This window comes from Poeciliopsis prolifica, unplaced genomic scaffold (genome assembly GCF_027474105.1).
Source record: "Poeciliopsis prolifica strain line A6 unplaced genomic scaffold, Auburn_PproV2 SCAFFOLD126, whole genome shotgun sequence".
NCBI classification, from domain to species: domain Eukaryota; kingdom Metazoa; phylum Chordata; class Actinopteri; order Cyprinodontiformes; family Poeciliidae; genus Poeciliopsis; species Poeciliopsis prolifica.
Genome location: NW_026562501.1, coordinates 664,385 through 688,356, shown reverse-complemented (window position 1 = coordinate 688,356; position 23,972 = coordinate 664,385). Strand labels below are relative to the sequence as shown.

General features: G+C 35.9%; 2 protein-coding genes and 2 pseudogenes across 2 annotated transcripts; all 4 read right to left on the bottom strand.

The window, feature by feature from the left end:
* Positions 1-4,277: 4,277 nt before the first annotated feature.
* On the bottom strand, positions 4,278-11,944 carry LOC129355176 (G-protein coupled receptor 4-like). Its single transcript, XM_055024716.1, has 4 exons — positions 11,904-11,944; positions 9,947-10,188; positions 4,923-5,107; positions 4,278-4,827 (listed from the first exon to the last, which is right to left on the bottom strand). The coding sequence occupies exons 2-4, from the start codon at positions 10,148-10,150 to the stop codon at positions 4,278-4,280; spliced, it is 939 nt and encodes a 312-aa protein (XP_054880691.1). The 5' UTR covers positions 10,151-10,188; positions 11,904-11,944.
* Positions 11,945-13,228: 1,284 nt separating this feature from the next.
* On the bottom strand, positions 13,229-14,375 carry LOC129355202 (G-protein coupled receptor 4-like). Its single transcript, XM_055024744.1, has 3 exons — positions 14,175-14,375; positions 13,852-14,027; positions 13,229-13,763 (listed from the first exon to the last, which is right to left on the bottom strand). Exons 1-3 carry the CDS (start codon positions 14,373-14,375, stop codon positions 13,229-13,231), a joined length of 912 nt encoding a protein of 303 aa, XP_054880719.1.
* A 4,445-nt stretch (positions 14,376-18,820) lies between these two features.
* Positions 18,821-19,986, bottom strand: LOC129355201 (ovarian cancer G-protein coupled receptor 1-like; annotated as a pseudogene).
* A 2,419-nt stretch (positions 19,987-22,405) lies between these two features.
* Positions 22,406-23,504, bottom strand: LOC129355200 (ovarian cancer G-protein coupled receptor 1-like; annotated as a pseudogene).
* Positions 23,505-23,972: the final 468 nt, after the last annotated feature.

Here is a 23,972-nt window from a genome sequence, read left to right as displayed (position 1 = left end):
ACATCTAGCTCACCTTTGTTCTAAAACTTTTGAGTGAAACCATTATAACATCTAATTATGGAAAAAAGAAATGACGTTATGAAAATGACCAAAGAAGTTGTTGTCAAAAGACAGAAAATACAAAACTGGAGGAAAATAAAATGTTTTCCAAAGCTTGGTGCCCTGACAGCAATCATTTTAGAACATTTTGATTCTCACAAGGCAGCTAATCTGAGCAACAGAAAGTCTCTGATTCATAATATCAAATATATTCAAATAAGCAATTTCCATTTTTACTGTTATTGATTATGTAACAATGATTAAATAAGTGTTAATTTCTTATTTTTAGTCATTTAAAAAATATTGCATGCATAGAATTAAATGTAATAGTTTTTACCTTAAAGATTAATCATGAATCCTAAGTGAGTTCTGCAGAGCCGCATCAGAAGTTGTTTTCTCTGCATTTCCAAAGTGTATTTATAGCAATATTAGACATTCAAATGTTTGATAAACAGAGATATTATCTGGACACACCTGCTTGGGGTTTGTCCCAAACACACATTGCTTCTCAGTTGGTTCATTCTCTTGATGCTCCTTTATTAAATTCATTTTTTATTTGATGATAAAATCAAACTAACCATTATGTTAAAGGTAGCCCACCTTCCAAATGTCAGGCTGACTGCAGAATAATAAACTAACGATGTGTAATGTCTACACAATATAGTTTTGATAAATGCACACATATAGACGTTAAACTGACCTCTAGATGTTTTCTATAGGAGTAATTTAACTTCCAATGCTTCTAAGATCTAATATGACCAAAGAGAAATGAAAATGATGTGAGACTTTTGCAAAGAATTGTAATCCCCATTTAATTGTGTCTGTCATTCTGAAATGTTCTTTCCTACATCAGAAGAATAATCAGCCAAACTTTGAAGGTTTGCAGTTATTCACACATCATATTGTAGAAGTCAGAAAATACTTAAATGATTCTGTCTGTACCATTCTTTTCATTTTCATTCGCATGATTAATATCACACATTAGTACAATAAACATATTTTGAGGAACACAGAACAAGAATTAGCTGATATTATCGACACAGCTTCAGGCCATGTTGATAATATCAGAACTTCATGTCATGTGAAATGGAGAAGCTTGCAGAGCCTCAGGGATTGTGCTTTGTGTTAAAGTCTGTCATGTAAATCATGTCAGTCAAAACAATGAACAGTGTGTGAATAAAGAGCAGGAAAAATCCCCCAACGCCGATTATATCTGCTTCCACATTTCTTTAAGGACAGGAGTTGTAAACAAAATGCAAAAGAGTAAATACACCTTGACATGCAACCTGAAATGTTCTATAGACCAAACATAAACCTAAAACACAGAAACTTAGATGTCATTAAACTGGAAGTTTCTCTAATAAAATGAAACATGAAACTCAGAGAGCTTCAGTTATGATTGATGGAAACATCACTGATGTCACCAAGCAGACACTGTGAGAAGACTTACCTCCATCTGTGGTACTTAGCTTTTAGTTTCAGAACAGGTGGTATGTTAAAGTTCAACACTTACTGTACAGTTTATTTAAATTGTTTATTTTGCCTTATATTACATTTTTATGTGAATCTGTTGCTGTTTGTTAATTTGCTGCTGTTGTACAGAAATTTCCCCATTGTGGAAAAACAAATATTATTTCTATTATATTGTATCAATTAGTTAACTGTGAGTCAAGAAGATATCTCTGAGTAAAAACCATAAAAACTCTCCAGAATAGACGGTGATAAAGTGATCGCCATATCAACTGCAGGAAGTCAGAAGACAAAGTGTCACTTCCTGTTAATGGTATTAGAAATCTATTGGTGTATTTACATCATGAATCCTTTGCTCTGCTTGTTTGGTCCAGACCAAAAGTTTTCCTCTTGGTGCCGTTTGTTTTCACATTATTCTTTTTTGCAAGATTACTATAATTTCTCAACAATGTCTGATGGGTGACGATCATTGCTGCCATGGACAGAAATGACAGAACACAGACTGAAAGACTAACTCTGCAAATCCTGCACCAAGTGTTTCTATTGTGCACATTTGTGTTGTTATTGAAATGACTGTAATACCATTTTCAATGTAAAGCAGTTCATTGAATGCAGGTTTTGGAATGTGATGTTTCTAATTTGTAACATCCTGGCAGAAGCATCACAAACCAGAAAATTACTGATCAGGTCCAGTTTCAGCACAATCAGAACATGCAGCGGCGCTAGTAACACTGAACGCATTCAGCTGTCATGTTCTTATTTAAATGCCTTCATGAGACCAGAGGAAAATGTTTAAAAGGTTTATTATAAAATGAAATGAATTTGGATGCATAGTCATCTGAAGTTAAACTGCCAAGTTTATTAGATGGAAACAGTGCAATCTACTTCAGGAAAAGGACATGCAGTGCTGTGAGAATTACATAACATTATAATTTTAATATCCATGCAGAGAAAATTAGGATAAGGAACTCCGAGCAGAGTGAGAGGAACTCCATCAGCCTCTTGTTGTAGGTCACAAATCATTTCCTGATGATGTTGTAGTGATGAAAACTGGCACAATGATTCTTCTGCCTCTTCCTCTGCTTTGCCTCTTAACTCCACCTCAGAGTCACTCCTCTTCCTCTTCCTCTTCCTCTTCTGTCTCTGTCCAGTTTGTCGAGTGCTGTGATTAAAGTCATCTATACATATCAGATATATTGGTCAATGTTCCAGTGTTTATGGCTCTTAAGCAACTCCAAGCAGTTTTATCTTTAGTCTTGATTTAAGGAACTCAGTGTTTCAGCTGTTTTGCAGTTTTATGGAAGTTTATTCTAGATTTGTGGTACATAGACGCTGCACATTTCCTAACTCCTCCTCCGAACCACATAACTCGTGTATCATCCCACATAAGGGAAAACCTGTCATTTTCTCAAATGAACCACTTAAAAGTTAAAAATGAGCAGCATAACATGAGAATCTGACAGCAGAATTATTTAGCTTAATCGTTTTAATCTTAATAGTTACACAGGACAAACATGACTATATTAAATATTAGAACATTTTTCAGGCAGGAAAACATCTGGATAAAATGTTGACTGCTTTGCACTGATGACTTATGCTCATATATTTGATTCTCATGCTTATTTTAGCAGTGAAATAAAGCTCATCTGTCCACTTTGTGTCACGGTTGCTCAAGATGCAATCAGCATCAAACATCATCTGCGTATCATTGGAGACAAGGTTCTGTTTGGTGCGGTGCAGGATGTTGGGACCCAGCAGTCTGCACAGGTACTGGACATCAGAACCAGAGAAATGTTAACGCTCATGCAGGTAAAGCCAAAACAAGATAAATTCTAATAAAGCTTATAAATTGTATCCTGTCATCAGCAGTTTCCTGGATAGAGACAATATGTATGTTTATAATCTGAATAATTAATTTTTAACAATTGTGTGATTTAAACTTTGCATACATTTAATTAAGTGTCAAACTAAATTTGTTTAAGTTGTGAACATTTTCAATTTAGTGGGTGAATTGACATTAAATTTCACAATTTGTGAATAAAGTGTGATTTTCATTTGGCAACACATGCAATAGATTATGAAATGTTTTTCTGTCAAACTTTTAACAACAATCTCAGAAAAAGAGAAACAGTAACAATGTCCACATGGATAATTATAGTGACTATCATAACGTTAAAATAATATTAATACTTGAATAGCAAAATTAATCAGGAGTATTTTAATAGAAGTTGATTTAAAAAAAAAAACAGACCAATAAAAAATAAAATTCAAGATAAACTGTATTGGTTTCTGATCAGTGTGACGCTAACCGAGCAGATAAGGCTCCAGGATGAACTGAGTCTGGCTGTTAGTTCGGTCTGGAGCAGGACGGCTGCACAGGAGAAATCACCACACTGTGAAAGTCCTGCTTTGTGACACAAAGTCCAGACTTAATTCATCCAGGATGACTAGAAAATCCTGACTTAATCTGATATCATGGTTCTGTGAAACAGACATTAGGACATGAAAATAAATGTTTAAATGCATTTAATTATACCAGTAAATATGAGTTCAGATCCAATTACAATAATGTAGAAATAATTATTCCTGAAAGTCACAAGGGTCAAACTTTTCTAAAGTTACATGGAGATGAAAGCAGAAGAAAAATTATATGAACCTTAAAAATCAGCTGCAGCAAAGTGATTCTTGTGGATCAGTTTGCTGCAGCTGATTTACATAAAATGATATGTTGTGATATTATATTTTAATATCATAACGGATATTAAAACCTAAACAGTCTCAGTAGTTGTTGCAGACCTGCTTTCATAATCTGTGCTGATCGTCTCCTGATTGTTGGATATTTTACAAGAACAGATTGAAGCCAGAAACTTATCCATGATGCTTTTCCTTATGAACAAATACAAAGTTGTGTCTACAAGAGGACTAAGAAAAAAACAAACTAAAACCACAGCAATGAGAATAAAGTGGAATTGAGTATCAGTAACGTAAAACAGAATGGAAATGATCATGGGCAGATAAAGCAGAGTGTAAATAATCAGCACCACAACCTGAATGGCTACTATTCGTCGTTTTTCATCTGCTGGGACACTGAGCGCTCCAGACAGAGCTTTGATAGTCCCAACCAGGAAAAAGATGAAGAAGGGAAAAGGCAGGAGGAGAACAATCATGAAGAAGATGTCAGCTATCATATAATCCTCAATCCCATAGCTAAGTATGATATCAAAAAGTGGAAGTATCCAGACCACAATGCAGACCACCACATATGTCTTGATGTTTCTCCTGAATCTGTACCACAGAGGTTTGGCAATGACCAGATACCTGCAATAACAGAAAGACATGTTTAGTCTCTGAAGGTTATTAAGGGCAGATTAATGTTTTTATATCAGACAAAAGGAGTAAATATGGAAACATACCTTTCAAAGGAGATACACACCATGAATCCAACACTGACCATTGTACTAAAACATACAATATTCATGTATTTTTCATCATCATCATTGCGTTTAGTAAATTCTAGTGGAATCCTGGAGCAGAGCTGAATGAGATCAGAGACGAGGAGGTTGATGACATAGACTGGAGCATCCTGACCCTTTCTCACCTGTGAGAAACACAACAGAGAAAAAATGAACAACACTATAATATCATCAACATGTAGAATGTTGCATGTTCCACATGTTCCACATGTTCCAGTCATTTCTAGAAACAAGACAGACTTCAGCCTGAGATGAGACAGAATCACAGTTTAAACAGTTGACAGTCAAGTAGCTCATCCATTATGAATAAATAGGCTGCAAATGTATTGGACTTGTTCTGTTCGTGCTTGATAAGAACCAGACGTTGTGCTTCTTCTTAGATGCTTTTATTAAAGTCGCTCTGGCTCGTTTCCTCATACAGGTTGCACAAAGGTGTCTCACTAATGACTGACTACTTCTGTTGTCCTATTCTTGACATTTATGCAATCACCTATAACTGCGACTGCCATCTAGTGGACATAAACAATTCATTCAATCATCACATCCTCCTTTCTTTAAAGTTAGAATGTTACATGAATACTCTCTAAAATTAAACAACCCTTGTATGAGACAGATAGAGCATAATATCACATAGCTATAATAAAATTCACTTAACCTATCTTACTTAGTACTCATTAAAAACATGAATTACAAACTACATACATTTCAACTTTTTTTCTGTTTTTCTCTTTTTCCCCTTTTTTTTTTTTTTTTTTTTTTTTTTTTTTTTTTTTTTTTTTTTTTTTTTTTACATCATCAGTCTATCAGGTTTCTTTACCACTCTGGTAGATCTTCTTAACACAGGTGGTGGATTGTCCTTAATACTGTCCATGTCACAATGCGTTTCGGTTGTAGGAATAATCTGAGAGTCCTTACAATCTTCACTCGACTCATCAACACGTTCAAATTGAGTTTTCAACAAACTGCGACGATTTCGTCTCAGAATATGTCCATCTTCAGTTTTCACTTCAAATGAACGTGGAGCTACTTCCTGCAGAATAGTTGCTTTCGTTTTCCATCCCTCATCATCCTGAATCCTTACTGGGTCCTGGTATGACAGTGGGGGTAGAAGCTTTGCTGATCTGTCATAATATGACTTTTGTTTTGCTTTCTGCTTTCGTAACTTGTACTCCAACTTTGACGATTTCTTTGCTCTTTGTCCTTTATTGTCATAACTTGGTAAAGTTGTACGAATCTTTCGATTCATCAAAAGTTCAGCAGGTGAATAACCGCATTGCAATGGTGATGATCTATAGCTTAATAAAGCTAAATACGGGTCAGAGTTACTATCTGCAGCCTTCTTCAGAAGTTGCTTAAGAATATGAACTCCTTTCTCCGCTTTTTCATTTGATTGTGCATAATGTGGACTTGATGTTATATGCTTAAAATCATATTGTTCTGCAAACCTTTGCCATTCTCTGCTATTAAAACATGGTCCATTATCACTCACTACAACATGTGGAATGCCATGCCTTGCACAGAGTGATTTAGCATGTGTTATGATACAATTTGATGACATATTAGCCAACAGAGCCATCTCAGGATAGTTTGAATAGTAATCAATGATCACTAAATAGTCTTTTCCTTTAAGATGAAATAAATCCATTCCAACTTGTAGCCATGGTGATGTTGGAGTGTCAGATATGATCATCGGTTCTTTGCTCTGTTTGTTTCTAAATGTCTGACATGTTTCACATTTACTTATCAGCACTTCAATGTCCTTATTTAGTCCAGGCCAGAAAACAGATTCTCTAGCTCTTCTTTTACATTTCTCAATGCCAAGGTGACCCTAATGAATCCGCTGTAGAATGTCCTGTCTTAACTCTTGTGGAATCACTATTCTGTTGTTTTTCAGTAACAGTCCATTCACAACACTTAGATCAGCTTTAACATTGAAAAACTGTGAACATGAGCCTATTGGCCATCCTTCATCCATATTCTGTATGACCAACTGTAACTCTGTATCCTTAGCTGTTGCATCAACTATTTGCTGTAACTTTCTATCTGATACAGGCAACACATTGGACACCAAATTCACATGACATTGAATATCCTCTTCAGTTGAACTCACACTATCATGTGCAGGGGCTCTAGACAGAGCATCAGCTAGAATCAGATGTTTTCCTGGAGTGTAGATCAGTGTAAATTCATACCTCTGCATCTTCATCATAAGCCTCTGAATCCTGGGTGACATCTCATTCAGATGTTTTTTAATGATGGCAACCAATGGTCGGTGATCTGTTTCAACTACAAAAGATGGTAAACCATATACATAGTTATGAAACCGTTCTAGCCCATAAGCCAGCCCCAAGCATTCTTTTTCTATCTGAGCATATCTGCATTCAGCTTTTGTCATGGCTCTGGATGCATAAGCTACTGGTTTCCATTTGTCATTCTCAGCTTGAAGAAGAACTGCTCCAAGTCCATCTTTTGAGGCATCTGTCGACAGTTTTAATTTTTTAGTAGGGTCATAGAAGGTAAGCACTGGTTCTGAAGTCAGATATTTTTTCAGTTCCTTCCACTCTTGTTCATGAACTTCTGTCCACTGGAATTGACTGTCATTGTACAAGAGTCTGCGAATGTTAGTCATCCTTGCACTCAAATTGGGAATGAATTTTCCTATAAAATTAATCATGCCCATGATGCGCAGAACACCCGTTTTGTCAGCAGGCGTGGCATCTTTAAAATGGCTTGTGTTTTATCTTCATCTGGTTGAACACCTCAGCCAGATAGTTTGTCTCCCAGAAACATAATTTCTTTGACACAAAACTCACATTTATTTTTATTGAGCTTCAGTCCATTTTTCCGTATGCGCTCCATGACGCGTCTCAATCTGTCATTGTGTTCTTGAACAGTTGATCCCCAAATGATGATGTCATCAATGTAGACTCTTACTCCATTCAAGCCTTCTATGATCCTCTCCATTGCTCGATGAAATATTTCTGGTGCAGATTTTATTCCAAAAGGAAGTCTTAGAAAACAGTATCTTCCAAAAGGTGTGTTAAAAGTACAATACTTGGTACTGCTTTCATTCAACTTTACTTGCCATAATCCTTGTGATGCATCCAACTTGGTGAAATAACTTGCTCCGGACATTTCACTGATTATTTCCTCTCGAGTGGGTATTTGATAATGTTCTCTTCTGATGTTCTCATTTAGATCTTTTGGATCCATGCATATTCTTAATTCTCCATTTTTCTTCTTTGTAATCACGATGGAATTAACCCAATCTGTGGGCTCTTCCACTTTCTGAATGACTCCCAACCTGATCATTCGATCCAACTCATTTTTCAACCTCTCTCGCAGTGGCGCTGGAATGCGACGTGCAGCATGAACAACAGGCTGCGCGCCCTCTCTTAACTGAATCTTATATGTGCAGGGTACAGAACCTAATCCTCGAAAGACATCCTCATAATCCCGAAGCATTGCATCAATCGGGTTATTAGATTCATTAAATTCAGTGTTTATGTGGTAGACTCTTTTCACCAGTCCAAGTTCTTCACAAGATTTATCACCTAAAAGTGATTCTCGATCCTCTTTTACAACAGAGAAGAACACAAGATGTTTTGTTCCTTTAACTGTTACATTCAGCTGACATGTTCCAATACACTCAATTGATTGTCCATTATAGTCTCTTAGACCTGACTTGACTTCTTTTATGTGAGGTTTTACTTGCATTTCTTTTATATCAGATATGCTTATGAGATTCGCCTTTGCACCTGTGTCAATTCTGAATTTAATTGTGGTTCCGTTTACTAACAAAGGAATTGTCCATTTATCATCTCTGTCAACACATTGCACTTTTTCTGACTCATTTTCACAATTCACAACACCGACAAAGAATGTGTCACTTAGGTCAGTTTCATCTACTAAGTTTACACAATTCCTCTTCTTTTCTTCTTTCCTCTTCTTAAAGCATTGCTTTGCAAAATGATTCTGTCCACGGCAATTTAAACACTGCTTACCATTAGCAGGACATTGTCTCACTTTATGCCTTGATCCACAGCGCTTACAGTTGATAATGGCTTCCTCTTGCAGCTTCCTGGTTTGTGCATGTCGTTTCTTGTGGCAGGACACGCTCCCACTGCCGCTGCTCCATCACTGAACTGTGAAGTAGTTCCTGTTGAAAGTTCAGAAATGTCCTCACTTGCTGCAGAGACAGTTCGCTTGCCCGACACATCTTTACAGCTGTTTCCAGGGTCAGCTCCAGTTCTCTCAGCAGTCTCTCTCTGAGCTTCCCGTCACGTACACCAAAGACGATCTGATCTCTGATCATCGAGTCCTTCAGCAGGCCAAAATTGCATGACTGCGCTTTTACTTTCAGATCGGTCAGAAAGTTATCGAAGGGTTCATGCTGAGTCTGCATCCGGAACGAAACACGTATCTCTCGTAGCATTCATTCTTCTTCGGTGAACAGTGAGCATCAAATTTACTCAGCACAACGTCCAACTTTTCTTTGTCTTCAGGTTCATCAAACACAAATGTGTTGTAGACTTCCAAAGCCTGCACTCCCGCTATGGTCAGCAACATCGCTACCTTTCTTGGCTCCGGCTTCGTCTCCAAACCCATTGCGGCGACATACAGTTGAAAGCGTTGTTTGAAAGCACGCCAGTTTTCATCCACGTTTCCCGTCAGCTTTAAGCTCTCCGGTGGTTTCAGCTCCATGGTCGGCTTTTCAATTCACCCCTTCAGTTACTCCTGACACCATGTTCTGTTCGTGCTTGATAAGAACCAGACGTTGTGCTTCTTCTTAGATGCTTTTATTAAAGTCGCTCTGGCTCGTTTGCTCATACAAGTTGCACACAGGTGTCTCACTAATGACTGACTACTTCTGTTGTCCTATTCTTGACATTTATGCAATCACCTATAACTGCGACTGCCATCTAGTGGACATAAACAATTCATTCAATCATCACAGGACTCACCTGGAAAAAAACTGCAGTCATCACTATAAGAATTAAAGGAAGTCCAATGCCAGTGGTGATCCAATTTATCCATGATACTATATGTCCAACCAAAACTATGTCGTCGACTTCACTACTGTTATAATGAGTGTCGCTGAAGTTGAGGTTCATGTTGCTGTAATTAAAACTGTTTTCCCAAGACATGTTGAAGTTCAACTCTTTCATCCTTCAGTGTTGAACCAGGAGTTTGATGACAGGAGTAACTGTAAACAGAAATGATGATAAATGTATTGATCATCGTTGTATGACTTGTAAATCCTAACATTTACTATCCAACCTGAAAACGCCAAACATTCAGTTTTTACAGATCTACTGCGGCCATGTTTCACTTCAGGGTCTCTTCTCAACATTTCATTGAGACATTTTCAACTGTGATTCTCTGGTTTCTCTATTTATTGCAACTCATTAGAAGGATTTATTTGTGGCATCAACAACGATGCATCAGGCTTGGAGGTAAAGTTATATTTTTAACTGGGAACCTCTACAGGAAACTCACACAATGAAAAGATTTTTGTTTTGGATATTTTCATTTCTCATTTTTTATTGTGAGAAATTCCATTCAGCCATTAGAAAGATACATTTTTGATAATGTTCATGTTCCTTTAGGCCTTTTAAAATATGCCAGTGATTTACTGCAAGTCACCGGCCATGTTGAGAACCATCTTGTGTCAGAATCTCAGTCCTTTATTAAATATCGATTTGGTATCAGTGAGGTCATTAAAAAGACAGGAATATGATTTTTATTGAGCTCAATACTGAATGCAAATAATTCAAACACTTGTTAATACAGGAAGGATATTTTATATCAATACCTTATTTCTTGTTAAATAAAGGAATGAAAACAAAACAGTAAAAAATTCAAAAAACCAAATAATCCACTATCATGAAAGGAAGGAGGTAAATATTTCATCTCTTTTGAGTTTTACATTTCTGTCATACATGCTGCATTGCTAAAGGAACCGAGGTGCTTCATTTTATACACCTGAGGCCATGAAAGTGATCGGGACACCTGATTCCAATCATTTGGATGGGTGAGCAGAGTTTGTCCTCCAGTATTATAAGCCTGGTGGGCTGCCAGGCTTTACTTGCTCCCTGCTAGGCGGAGCCTTGTTTTGGTTTTTATAAAAAAAATCAAATAAATGATGTCTCTGCTGCAGTGAGTATTTTACTGGCAGGGCAAAATTAATCCTGAAAGAATAATGGGTTTATAATTTTCAATAGTTGCTGCATTGGACAGGGAGCGTACGCAAATTCTTATTTGAAACTCAACAAACACCAAATGTCTGTTGAGTTTCATATCCTATGTCTCAAGTTATTAGGATCATCCAACTTACTAAGTTTTTATCATTTAATTCATTAAGAGTGTTATCATAATTAATTTATGTCTCTATTACTCAAATTATTTATTTTATAATGAATAATTCAAATCTCTTTGACTAAATTCTGTGGAAAGTCAAATCAAAATATCCCAAATTACATCATCACTTACAATACAACTTGAATTTAAACCATTTTGATTTCAAGTTAACATGTTATTTTAGTTTTTTAAAGATCCTGTGCGCTGAAAAAATAAATAGTTTATCCAACTGAATTTATTAATTTGGCTGGACTTAATAATAAGAATGGGAAGACATGCAGCAACGGTCATCAACCTGCGACGTCCACATGGAGGACTAAGGTCTCGTTTAGTTGTTGTTGCACCAGCATTAATTATTATCTAATTGGCTCCGGATGATAAATTATGTTTTGTCTTGCATTGAAAAGGTTTGTTCACTTTGACTAATTAGGACATTTACCAAATCATTTGTTTTGTGAATCTTGTCTCCTAAACATTGTTATCACCACATCAGCAGCAGAAAAATTTACTTTACATGATAAATATTAATTGAAAGAATAAACTTGTCAAAGTATAATTTACCTTTTGCTTTCCCAGATTGAGCCACTGAGCTGCTTTCCATGGAGCTGACAACTGAAGTGGAAACTGATGTTCTTCTATCAAATCAAGCTTTCTTTCTTTTTTTTTTTTTTCTGTAGCACTTAGAACTGTTGGTCAGAGGAAAATTATTAATTCAAAGCTTTAAAGTGGATGTTAGCAGTTAATGCTCTGGCTTTTATGGTTTTGTTAAGAAGCAAAGTTCACTGATAAGGAAATCTGATGCATAAACTGTAAACATAATTTTATCATCCATTCATTTCCTTTTTGATGATATAATTTTCTATTTTGGATCAATTAATTTTATATATTTATATTTCATCTATTAGAAAAGGTGATTGACATGACAAAGGTGTCTTCCAGTGACACAATTTCTATAAAATGTTTTTTCCTTTAGTTTCAGTATTTTTTTCCTGAAGTTGGTGAAGAAAGTTTGTCTGCTGGAAAACAAACAGAAACTCACTTGGAAAATAGCATTGAATAAATAAAATAACATAATGATGATAGATTGGTTTATCATCAAATCTGTATTTTACTGTCATGCAGAAACTTCAGAGTCATGTCACCATTTAACAAACTCCATGATCCTTATTTAATATTTCATCTGTTCAGATTTGCATGTAGATAAATCTGCCATAGATTTACATTTCCTGACCTTTAGATGACCTTTTATTCACTTCTACATAAAAGTTACATAATTGCAAAGTCGGGATTTATTTCAATTATTAATCTTCATCATTGTTTTAATTGTCTTGATTACATTTTATTTCACTGTAATGAACTTTGGTACCGTTAATAATGAGAGTTCTCTCTCAGAGGACTTTTAGATGAGCAAATATTTCAAAAATAACATTTTATTGTAATGACAAAAAGATGACAGAAGCATATGTGAACTTTATACATATACTGCAGTCATAAAAAAAAAATAAAAAGCTTACTTGAAACCCCTTTTAAGTAACATCCGTTTTTTGTCATCAGATATGGTTCATGGTTTAAAAGGTTAGAGTGAAACAGAAAACTCTGCTGCAGATTTTACAGCAAAATCAGTCTTTCTACACTTTAAGATATTAAATTTAAAACATAATGTGAAAATGAACATTTTAAAAAGACTATTGGGAATAAATAATGTCCCACAAATGTTAGGTTTGCTCAGAGATTAAAGCAGATTATGTGGAGTTAGCCAGTCTGTTTCTGTATCTGGCAGCTTTAAATGACATAAATGCAGGGATTCATTTCTATTTAAGATTCATCAATCCTCTGACACAACAAACCCAGATGACTCTGAAAGCTCTTGTGAATCTCCTTGCAGATCAAACAGTGTCCGTACTTGGAGCAGTCATGTTGTCATTTCCCATGCTGCTCATCTCCTCACCATCAGACATTTTACAGAAACACAGTGAAGCTAAAACTTTGTCCAGGAGGCTTTTTCGAATCAGCAAATACAAAATGGTGTCTGCAAGAGGACTCATGTAGATACAAATAGAAGCCACAGTCTGAAGACTCAAACTGTTTTGTAACAGGAACCAAACGATGATGGGCAAGAAAAGTATTGTGTACATAAGCAGCACTACAACCAGAATCGCTACAATTCTTCTTTTCTCATCAGCAGGAACTCGGTGAGCTGCAGACAGAGCTCTGATGGTTCCACACAAGAAGAAGATGAACAAGGGGAAGGGCAGGAGGAAAATAAAGGTCAAGATGTATGTATATATCTTCATGAATGGATTGAACTGAATAGCCAACAATAAAGGAAGAGGGAGGACCCAGACCACAATGCAGACCACAACATATGTTTTTCTGTTTCTCCTGAACTTGTACCAAACTGCTTTGGCAATGACCAGATACCTGCAATAAAAAATCGACTTATTTAGTGTTTGGAGGCAGGAGAAGATCAGACATGCTAATGGTGTAAAATACAGAGAAACATAATCACCTTTCCACTGAGATGCACATCATGAATCCCACACTGACTAATATTCCCCAGATACAGAAGAAACCAGGGATGACATCATCCACAGACAAAATCATAGGAATTCTGCTGCAGAGCTGAAGGAGATCAGAAATGAAAAGGTTGATGATGTAGACTGGAGATCCCTGATCCTTTTTCAACTGGAAGACAGAAACAGGAAAAGGTTCAACGGGAATGTTCATAACATGTGGGATGATTCCCGTTCCACAAATGCTGAGGGGGAAACAATCCTTACAGGGAAAATCAAAATGTCAAATAACATTTTCTTTAAATTCCACTGGACTCACCTGCAAAACTACTGCAGCGATGAGCATCAGAGTCAAAGGAAGTCCAATCCCAATGGTGATCAAATTGATCCAGTCTGAGAATCCACTGTAATCTCCAGAGTTCCCATCAGTGTCGTTTCTTCTCTCGCTGTCGTTGCAGATCATGTTGCTGGAGTTGTGAGGATTTTCCCATGATGTCCAGTTGATGTGGAAAACTTTCATTCCTCAGCGCAGAAGCTGATTTTTGATTGACCGTAAACATAAAGAATGAAACATTGTTCAGTTAAAGTTTTTGCATGTATGTCCAAATCTTGAATGGAATATAAAACATCCTCTATAGTCTCCTTGTTTTTCAAGAAGAACATTCTGTAATTCAGAATGTTTAGTTTAGGTTGACCAGATTCAGTTTGAATGCTTCGGTATCACAGTCGATGTCATCTGTTATTATGGCTTAGGGTTGTTTTTAATCAACTCTTAACAGATTGGAGATATTTTTAGATATCATCCACATCAAAATTCTGTCTGGGGTTTCTCCATAGAAATGGTTTCAAAGACTACACCCACAGTTTGGATACTTTGTGAAGCAACTCTGGTTCATATTTGTCTGTGGTCTGAGTTTTTTCCTCCAATAGGTAATAATGAAAGTCCTTACGTATCATGTGCTTCAAGTTGTGTGAAGTTCAGGGAATCTGCTTCGATCAATATGTAAGGCATTTATCTTCCGGGTCCAGTGGATTTGCATTTAAACCAAATGTTCACTGCTGCAGCAGACCTAAATGCAAATCCACAGTATTGAACTGAATCGGAAATCTTCATCCCTGTTCATCGTCTGAAAAAATGTCCTTTGACTGATGAAACCACATGAAATTCCCATTTCAATCAAGCACTAAACAATCCTCACACAGTATAACAAAGAAATAAAACAATAGATTCCAGCTTGTAACAGTTAAACCTTAAAAACATGAATCATTTGCTCTCAGGAACTTGATTTCCATCACCTCAACAGCAGAATGACCAGAAAACAAACAAAGTTATTAGCAATAATAGTCTTCTGAGAGCATAACTTACATTTTGTTTGTCCAGAGTTAGTTAGATTTATGCAGCCACCGAGATTCTTTAACACGCTCTCACATTCAGCTATGAACAGGGAACTTCTGTTCTGAGATCAAATCATGTTTTGTTTCTGTAGCATTGATTGATTTGAAGAAACTGAGCGCTCTTAAGGCGGTAAATTATCTCTTATTACGTTGGTTTTAATGCTTTCACAAGAAGAAACCATTTAGGAGGAAATCTGATTAAATAATGGCTCCTAGAGTCTAATGGGTTGTGATGATGTAAGACTAAATAAAAACTGCTAAGTGCGTAAAGATGAATGTGTGTTTTTAAAGTAACATGTGGAACATGTTGGCCATGCGATGATGCTGACTGCTGCATGCTGCACCTAAAACATCAAATCTGGCCTCAAATTTGAAAACTGCTGCATTCGACCACTTTGGAGCCAGACTTTGTGAGGTAACTCAAAATAACTCACCGCAGTACTTCTGTAATGAGAGGCTTGGGGAAATCCAAGCTGAAGTTTTGCTTTCAAAATAAAAATGTAAGCAAAAGTATTAAACTTTTTAACAACAAAAGATATAAAATCAAGCTTTAGTCAAGGATTTGGTTTTGATGAATAAAAAAGAACAATTAGTTCTGATAAAAACCGAGTGGATATGAAAAAGTTTTCCTCAAAATTTTCAAAATATTTTATTTGAAAATGAAATAACTTAAAATGCTGTTAGAATTTTTGCTTTACTCAAAATAAACAGCTAAAATACAAATAAAATATATTAAAATAGTTTACCTTTGAAAGCTGTCAGGCTCCTTCTAGATGATTTCTCTCCTCTGGTGTTTGAAGGTTTGCTCTCTGCATCAACAGTCTGCAGAATTTACCACTGGACACAACATGAAGTTTGTTTCCACTAAAAATTTTTTGCAAACCCTGTAATGCACATCTCTTTCTTATTTGAATACTCAGCTCACTTTTATGCTCCTTCCTTCTCTGGAACTGTTTGTTTCCACAGAGTTTTGAATGTAACATCAATGAAAGGTGTGTAGATATCAATATTCACAAAAATATGCAAAAATGTCTGACATCCAAAAGTCACCTTGGCAGTTTTTAAATGCATGATTTGGTATTATAACAGACCGTGTTGCTTTTCTGCTGGGGACTTCAATACAACCAGAACTGCAAAGTTTTGGTTTTTTCAGTTCTCCAAGAATTTAGATTTAATTATTTTCTTGACAGAAATGACTGCGATGGAGTGAAAGCATTTATAACCTTCATAAAAGCAGAACAAATTTCATTGGACAAACATATGGACATAAAGCTGCAAACAAGTCAATATTCTGATCTGTAATAATTTTCAGGTCTCAGGAAACTAAACTAAATTATCGTTTTTAGTTATCAGATTATCCAGACTTCCTTCTGTCTGTCTCTCTGCTGCTGTCACTCCTGACTCTCCCCATGAGGGCGAGTGAAGGATATTTATCTGAAACCTTCCCTCACATACATTCTCATTGGTTGATGCATCACATCAGTTCATCCTGTACACAACATGCCTCGTTCAGTAACAAAGGCCAAAGGTCATTGAGGGGAAGTTGCCAACAGCAGGCATGGCTGCTTTTGACCTCAGAGCTACTCAGACTTCCTGCCTGATACCAAACTGAGGGCCATGCAGTTGACTGAATGAAGGACATGAGAAGCTTTTTAAGTTTTCTTGTCACCAGCTCCAACAGATCCACCAGAGTTCATGGATCTGCAAAAGAGACTGAGTGTAACTGAGTGGCATCAAATTGACCACAGGGCCAAATATGGGGAACAGGAAGAGTGTCAGTAGGTGGAGCTGCAGCCAAAGTTTTAACAGTTATTATTTCCTTTGATGATTACATGAATTGTGTTGTTTTACCAGGTCACAGTTCACCATGTCCTCTGTTCGTCTCCCTCTCAGAAGCTTTATGTCTCTGCTTCATGATGCTCTGAGGTTTTCCATCACATGACTCACTCATGAGCTTCATTTGCTCTACTGCGACATCATGTGGACAATATATGTACAACAGGCAGAGTGAAGGTGATGGGATGTGCGAAACTTTAGAATAATTCAAAATACATATATTTGAGACGCCAGACATGGTCTGCATTTTGTCCAAATCTGTTTTTATGACACTGGATCAAAAGAAAAATATCTTGAAATGAAATGAACAAATTTAATATTCATTTTATAGAATCTTCTTGTTCTATAAAATGAAGATTTCAATGTGAAGCTCATTTACATTGAAATGTCATTGAGCTTGTGTTACTTTATAATCTGAAAATGTCACGACAGACAAAATGTTATTATTCTGATCATTATTGATGAATTTTTCTGATTAATAATTAAAACTTTTACCTGCTTGGTTTCAGGTGTTTCTGTTCTGGACTGACAAAGCCACCAGCAGTTTCAGAAAAGTTTGGATCAAACATTTTTCCAAACATTGCAAACAATTTAGTCTTCTTCCATTTCAAGGTCCTTCTGGTATCTTCTGTAAAACCAAAGACTGCATCGTCCTGTAGCATCATTTCTGGAAACACTAAAACAGACATTTTGACTTCTGCAAAGTTTCATTTTTAAATGTAAATATAGAGTGATATTTAAAAAGGATGTTGAAAGTCATAGTCACGTGTTATTGTGATGTAATGCCGTTGTGCAACATGGTCTGACAAGGCAAGATATAATTATGAAGTAAAAAGTTGTTGGATTAAAGAAACAAACTTTTACACTGTTTTTCAGGAAGCAGATTTATTATCACAAATCCCCAACAAACACTCAGCATCCATTTTTTAACTACCAACACATTTAAGATTCTGCATCTCATCTTTCTGAATTCCATGAAAAAAATGACAGACTAACATCATGTTTTATGGTGATATGATGATCAGACAGTGGAGAATCCAGAAATGTTAAAAAAAGTATATTTACAGTATATAAAGTCACTGTTGCTACAAAAACACAAGCTGTATTAACATTTCTCTGCTTCCCTTTTTGTGTGGTGCCATGAACAGCATGAACAGTTTCTGGTTTCTGTTGATTTCTGAGGAGATAAACTGCAGTTTTGCTTCATCACAGCCAGAAAGATGTTAGTTGAAAAAGATAGATCACCTCACAACACTGGAGATGAGGAAAACTAACAGCACATGTTCATGTTTGCAGAATTAAAAACCTAAAACTTCAACTTCAAGCCGTCCGTCCTGCTTTGGAGTCGTTGGTTTTTTAGCCTTAGTTTAGGTTTGGCAACTGAATTGGTTTAATCTACAGATGAATAAAAGTAGTCTTCCTGTTTTCTGTTGACAGAAACTTTTCAACTTGAAATTATTTGACACTTTCTAATGTTGTCCTGTTTTAATCAAACAGATAAACAAAGATAAAAGTCTTATGAACATCTTTTTAAAACTGTCTGAGGTACAGAAGCTAAGACAACGCTGAGAATCAAGCAGGTTGTCATTTTTCAGTTGTTGAGTTTTAGTTTTCAGAAGGAAATAAAAGGGTCATGAAAAATTCAAAACATATAGTTAAAAGAAATTCCTGCAAATAATCCGTGAGAATACTTTGAGAAAGTCAGCTTGGACAATATTTATGCATCAGTGGCACCTAAACTGCTGTCTGTAGAGTTGACGTGTCGTCATCCAGTGTGTTACGACTAAGACTCTCCTGATTCTCAGACGTTACACAGAAACACAAAGAGGTCAAAAGCTGATCAACTGCAGTTTTCCTCAGAAAAATATACAAAACTGAATCTGCAAGAGGACTAAGATAGATGCTAATCTGAACCACAGTAGAGAAGGTTTGATTTTCCTTTGCTCCTTCTAACAGAACAAATACTGTGCATGGCAGATAAAGCAGCATATAAGTAAGCAACACCACAACCAGGATAGAAATGATTCACGTTTTTCATCAGCAGCGACACTGCAAGTTTCAGACAGAGCTTTAATTGTCCCAACTAGGCAGAAGATGAACAAAGGAGAGGGAGGAGAGAAAGAACAGCACTAATGATGCTTTTTGTCTTCGTTTCCTCAATGAAATGATCTATCAGGACATAAAGAACAGAAAATATCCAGATTATCAGACAAACCACCACAGATGTCTTGATGTTTCACCTAAATCTGTACCACAGCGGCTTGGAAATGACCAGATACCTGGAAGAAAAGATACCTGTTATTACTGATGTCATAGTGTCACAAAAAGCAACAATGTATATGGATACAGATATTAACCTTTCCAGGGAGACACACATCATGAATCCTACATTGGCTGCCAAGCCCAAATTGAGGGCAATACCAGTGAACTTATTGTGATCATAAACTATCATAGGAATTCTGCAGAAGAGCTGGACGGCGTCAGAAAGCAGAAGGTTGAAGATGTAAACTGGAGCAACATGACCCTTTTTCCTGCAAAATGAAAAGGAAATAAAAACATCACATTTCTTCCTGACTTTCTGCAACTTTTAGATTATTCTTCATCCACAAATATAATGTGATTTTTGTCTTTTTTTGAGCAATCAGACTGAAACCGAGAATGTAAAATAAAGCCAATAATCATAAAACAATCATAGAAAAAAATCAAAGGGCTATTTAGCTTGATCTTAGTGAACAAATACTCACCATTACTAATACAGCAAATATGGACGCCAGAGTCAAAGGAAGTCCAATGATGAGAGTGGTCCAATTCATCGCTGTTACAAATACATTATTACTGTTATTTGTGCTCTGGTTAACGCTTTGGTTCCCTGAGGTTCTGCTGAGGTTGAAATCTTCCATTCTTCAATAATGTCACACCTGCATGAACAAAATGATTAATAATGGAAACTTGTTTTTTTCTTTAAACTTAGTTCAGAAAAGTATTTAAAAAAAATCCTCGGATCCTTGAAACTTTGTCAATATTTAAAGTTTCCAATGCAGAATTACAGAGATGTTGAGTAGGTGATGAAAATGTTTAATGAAGAAACAAGGATTGAAAAACCAGGTCAGGTTAAAAAAAATAAAGATAAAATCAAAGAACAGTGAAGCAGAAATGTAAGGAAGCAGTGAGTAACGTCTGCAAGAGACGAGCTTCAGAATGGCACAGAGGGACCAGGAAATGAATCTAACATAAAGAATAACTGGAGACATAATGGAGCTGGAGTACAAGAAACAACGAGAGATAAGAAATTAACAGAAAAAAAACTAGAAACTAAAAAAGACCAAATTAAAGAATAATGGGATTGAAAATGTATTTAACCAAAATAAGAAAAACTAAATATTGAAACTAGAATAACTAAGAAAGGACTGAAAGCAGGTGAAGCAAAAACCTGGTTGATCTAAATAAAAGACAGAAATAAGCAAACGTCAACCAAACAACCTGGGATCCTGGAACCTTATTTAATTTAAATTAAAACATACTGAGAATAATTGTCTTACCTTTATTTTTTCCTCTCAATCTCCTCAATCTTGCACAAGTGAAAGCAAAGTGGTCAGGTGAACAGAGTTTTGAACACAGAGAGAGGAAGTGACTTGAGAAGTGCTTCACAAAACTGACACCTCCAAAATGTTTCCTAATCTTAGAGCCGCGTGTCAGAAATGACTAACAAAGCTGCTGTCTCAGTTTACTGGCTTTGCAGATTCATTGCACTGGATCCATCTTTATTTCGCACAGGATGAGCAGTAATATGTCTTCTGATGAGATGTTTCATCTGAAGGTCACTTTGCAGTGATGCCTAAAGTCCTGCTCCTTTCAGAGGTACAGAAATATTACATCACAGGTTTCATGTTCTGCAGCATATCTCCTCTCTACTCACGTTTCTCCTTGAGATCCTAATTCTTGCAGCTTGGACACATTCTCAGTGATGAACCTACAGTCATCATACTTGTTGCCCAAGAAGTATTTGCCTTCCAATAAGCAAATTTATTTACATAATTTCAATTTGCATTCCTAGCATGCATATGTGAATAAAAGATATGAAGTCAAGCCAACAAAACAAGAACAAAGATTCAAAATCTATACAGAAAAATCCCTTTGAAATTATTTAGACTTTCTTTTAAGACAAGTCAGACTTAGTTGTACATTAGTCCTTTCAATAAACTTAAATATGGAAAAACACATTTACTCCAATAATTTTATTACTGGTGAAACACATTATATAGATTTAAAGTACACTCATGCGCGCTAATTTCTGTGAATTATGATGATTGTCCAGTTAGAGTTTATAAAAACCTGATATTTAAAACTAGAATATTTCATCAGATCATGTCAAAGTGCTTGGAGGCATTTTGCTCTGGTTCAGCTTGTAGGTTAGAAAATAAAGTACAAAATCCAACATTTTTGAAATAATCCATAGAGTAGAAATTATGCTCAGTGAAACTGAACATTCAGCAGCTTTCCAAAAGGCCCGAAAAAATTATCAAAGGCAAAAAAACTGAGGAGCTGCTCCACCTTCAACTGCCAACATTTCCAACATTTTCAGACAGAAGTAAAAGACGAAAAGACTTTAAAGATTAATATGCAAATTAGAGGCTAAATTTATCCCACATGTCCCTGAACAACCTGACATATAAAAGCCATCACAGTGTAACAGATTCACATTGATAGTTCACAGCAGGAAGAAATCAAAATGAATTTCTAACTTCTGATTTCAAATCTGAGATCAAAAATCGTTTATTTTTTTGCTGCAGAAAATAAGCAATAGATCTGTTACACATCAATTTCTTATTATGGCTGAAAAAGGATTTTACATTTTTAGGACCTTCTTCCATTAGAAACATAAATGTTGAGTTTCCATAACAAAAACATTTCAATTAAATCCCAACTAATTTTATTTATCTGCATTGTTGCTATTAGACAGACTCTGTGATTCAAAATCAATTAAATTGCAAAAACGTTACAGTTGAATAAATAAAGTTTTACTGTTTTCAGCAACTTTGGGTAGCAGAAACCTTTTCACATGAAAATGTTCGACACTTTCTAAATATTGTGCTTGGCTACAATCAATGTGAGGAAAGCAAAGACAAACAATTTTAAAATGTCTGAGATACAGAAGGAGAGACAACTCTGAAAATCAAGCAGGTTGTTGAGTTTTAGTTTTTCAGAGGAAATATAAAAGATTATTAAAAAAAAGTAGCAATCTATTTCACAAATCATCCATAAGAATACTTTAAGAAAGTGATGATATTTGTGCATTGACGGCAGCTAAGCTCCTGTAGTTCAAAAAGCTGACATGTTGATCTCTTTATTCTCAGACTTTACGCAACACAATGAGGTCCCAAGCTGGTTAAATGCAGCTTTCCTCAGAAAAATATACAAAGACGAGTCTGCAAGAGGACTGAGAAAAAGTCCAATCGTAACCACAGTCCAGAAGATTGAATTTTCACAGTTGTTTTTCAACAGATACATCATGTTGGGGATGAAAAGCAGAACATATATTAACAAAACCACAACCAGGATGGAAACAATTCGCTGTTTTTCATCAGCAGAGACACTGCGAGCTTCAGACAGAACTTTAATGGTCCCGACCAGGCAGAAGATGAACAAGAGCAGAGGGAGGAGGAGACCAGCAGCCTGGATGACTTTTACAGTATGAAACTCCAAAAGGAGATACAGGCTAAGATTATAAAACAAAGAAAGGATCCAGATCATGACACAGACCAACACAGATGTCCTGATGTTTCGTCTAAATCTGTACCACAGCGGCTTGGAAATGGCCAGATACCTGGAATAAAAGATTTGCACAGTCAGACATTATTGACGCAACGACAGAAACAACAATATACATATAAAAAGATATTTACCTTTCCAGGGAGACACACATCATGAATCCAATGCTGGCTGTAATGGCAAAATCGAAGGCACAAAAGACGACTCATTAGAAGTACGAGATATTATAGGAATTCTGCTGCAGTACTGGATGACATCAGAAAGCAGAAGGTTGAAGATATAAACTGGAGCAACATTATCTTCTTTCACCTGCAGGGGAACCAAAAGGAAAACAAACAGAAGATTTCCTTCCAACTTCCTGCAACAATTATTTGATTCTTTTTCCACAATTTGTTTTGTTATTATTATTATTTTTGAATAAGCATTCCTAGAGAAGTAATATTAATACAAAATATATACATCTAAATATAAGTTACCAAGAACTCACCTTTAATAAAACAGCAAACATGGCCACCAGAGTCAAAGGGAATCCAATGACAATAGTGATACAATTTACCGCGTACAAGACCTGGTTCTCATCAGAACTGTTACTGGTTCTGTTGGATCCATCAGTGGAGTTGAAGACGTTGTGACTGAGGGAATCTCCCATTCTTCAATATCAAACCTGCATGAGCAAAATAATGAATAACAGAGACTTCATTTTCTCTTAGCTTAGCTCAGAAACCTAGTATTCATTTTCTGTTTTAAGGGAAAATCCTGGAAAGGATGTTTTGCCAAGAATATAAACATTTTTAGTGTTTTAAGTACAAAATAAAACATGTTCTAGATTTTAAAAATTCTTGAAAACAATGATGTTTAAGCAGTTCTATTAAATTAAATATATTTTTCAGAGAAATATTAAATTAAATATTTAATATTTAAATTAATCTCTTTTTTTTCTGTACAATGAAAAATTATATTTACCTTTCAAAGTTTAAAGATCCTGAAACGGTTCCTGTTCTTAGCCAGTTAACCTTCTCATCTCAGCGGTCTGAACATTCTGCTTACAAACGAACGTCTGAACAATGACGCCTAACTTCTGTATTAAAGGAAATGGGCGCAGAGATGATGTGATAAG

What these genes read in the sequence shown, in the direction of transcription:
- LOC129355176 (XM_055024716.1), bottom strand. Translation starts at nt 10,150, where the DNA reads ATGAAAGAGTTGAACTTCAACATGTCTTGGGAAAACAGTTTTAATTAC. An exon ending in TGACTGCAGTTTTTTTCCAG is followed by an intron (nt 5,108 to 9,946) that starts GTGAGTCCTGTG and finishes TGTTTCTCACAG; the next exon opens with GTGAGAAAGGGTCAGGATGC. An exon ending in GTGTGTATCTCCTTTGAAAG is followed by an intron (nt 4,828 to 4,922) that starts GTATGTTTCCAT and finishes CTGTTATTGCAG; the next exon opens with GTATCTGGTCATTGCCAAAC.
- LOC129355202 (XM_055024744.1), bottom strand. Translation starts at nt 14,375, where the DNA reads ATGAAAGTTTTCCACATCAACTGGACATCATGGGAAAATCCTCACAAC. An exon ending in TCGCTGCAGTAGTTTTGCAG is followed by an intron (nt 14,028 to 14,174) that starts GTGAGTCCAGTG and finishes TCTGTCTTCCAG; the next exon opens with TTGAAAAAGGATCAGGGATC. An exon ending in ATGTGCATCTCAGTGGAAAG is followed by an intron (nt 13,764 to 13,851) that starts GTGATTATGTTT and finishes TTTTTATTGCAG; the next exon opens with GTATCTGGTCATTGCCAAAG.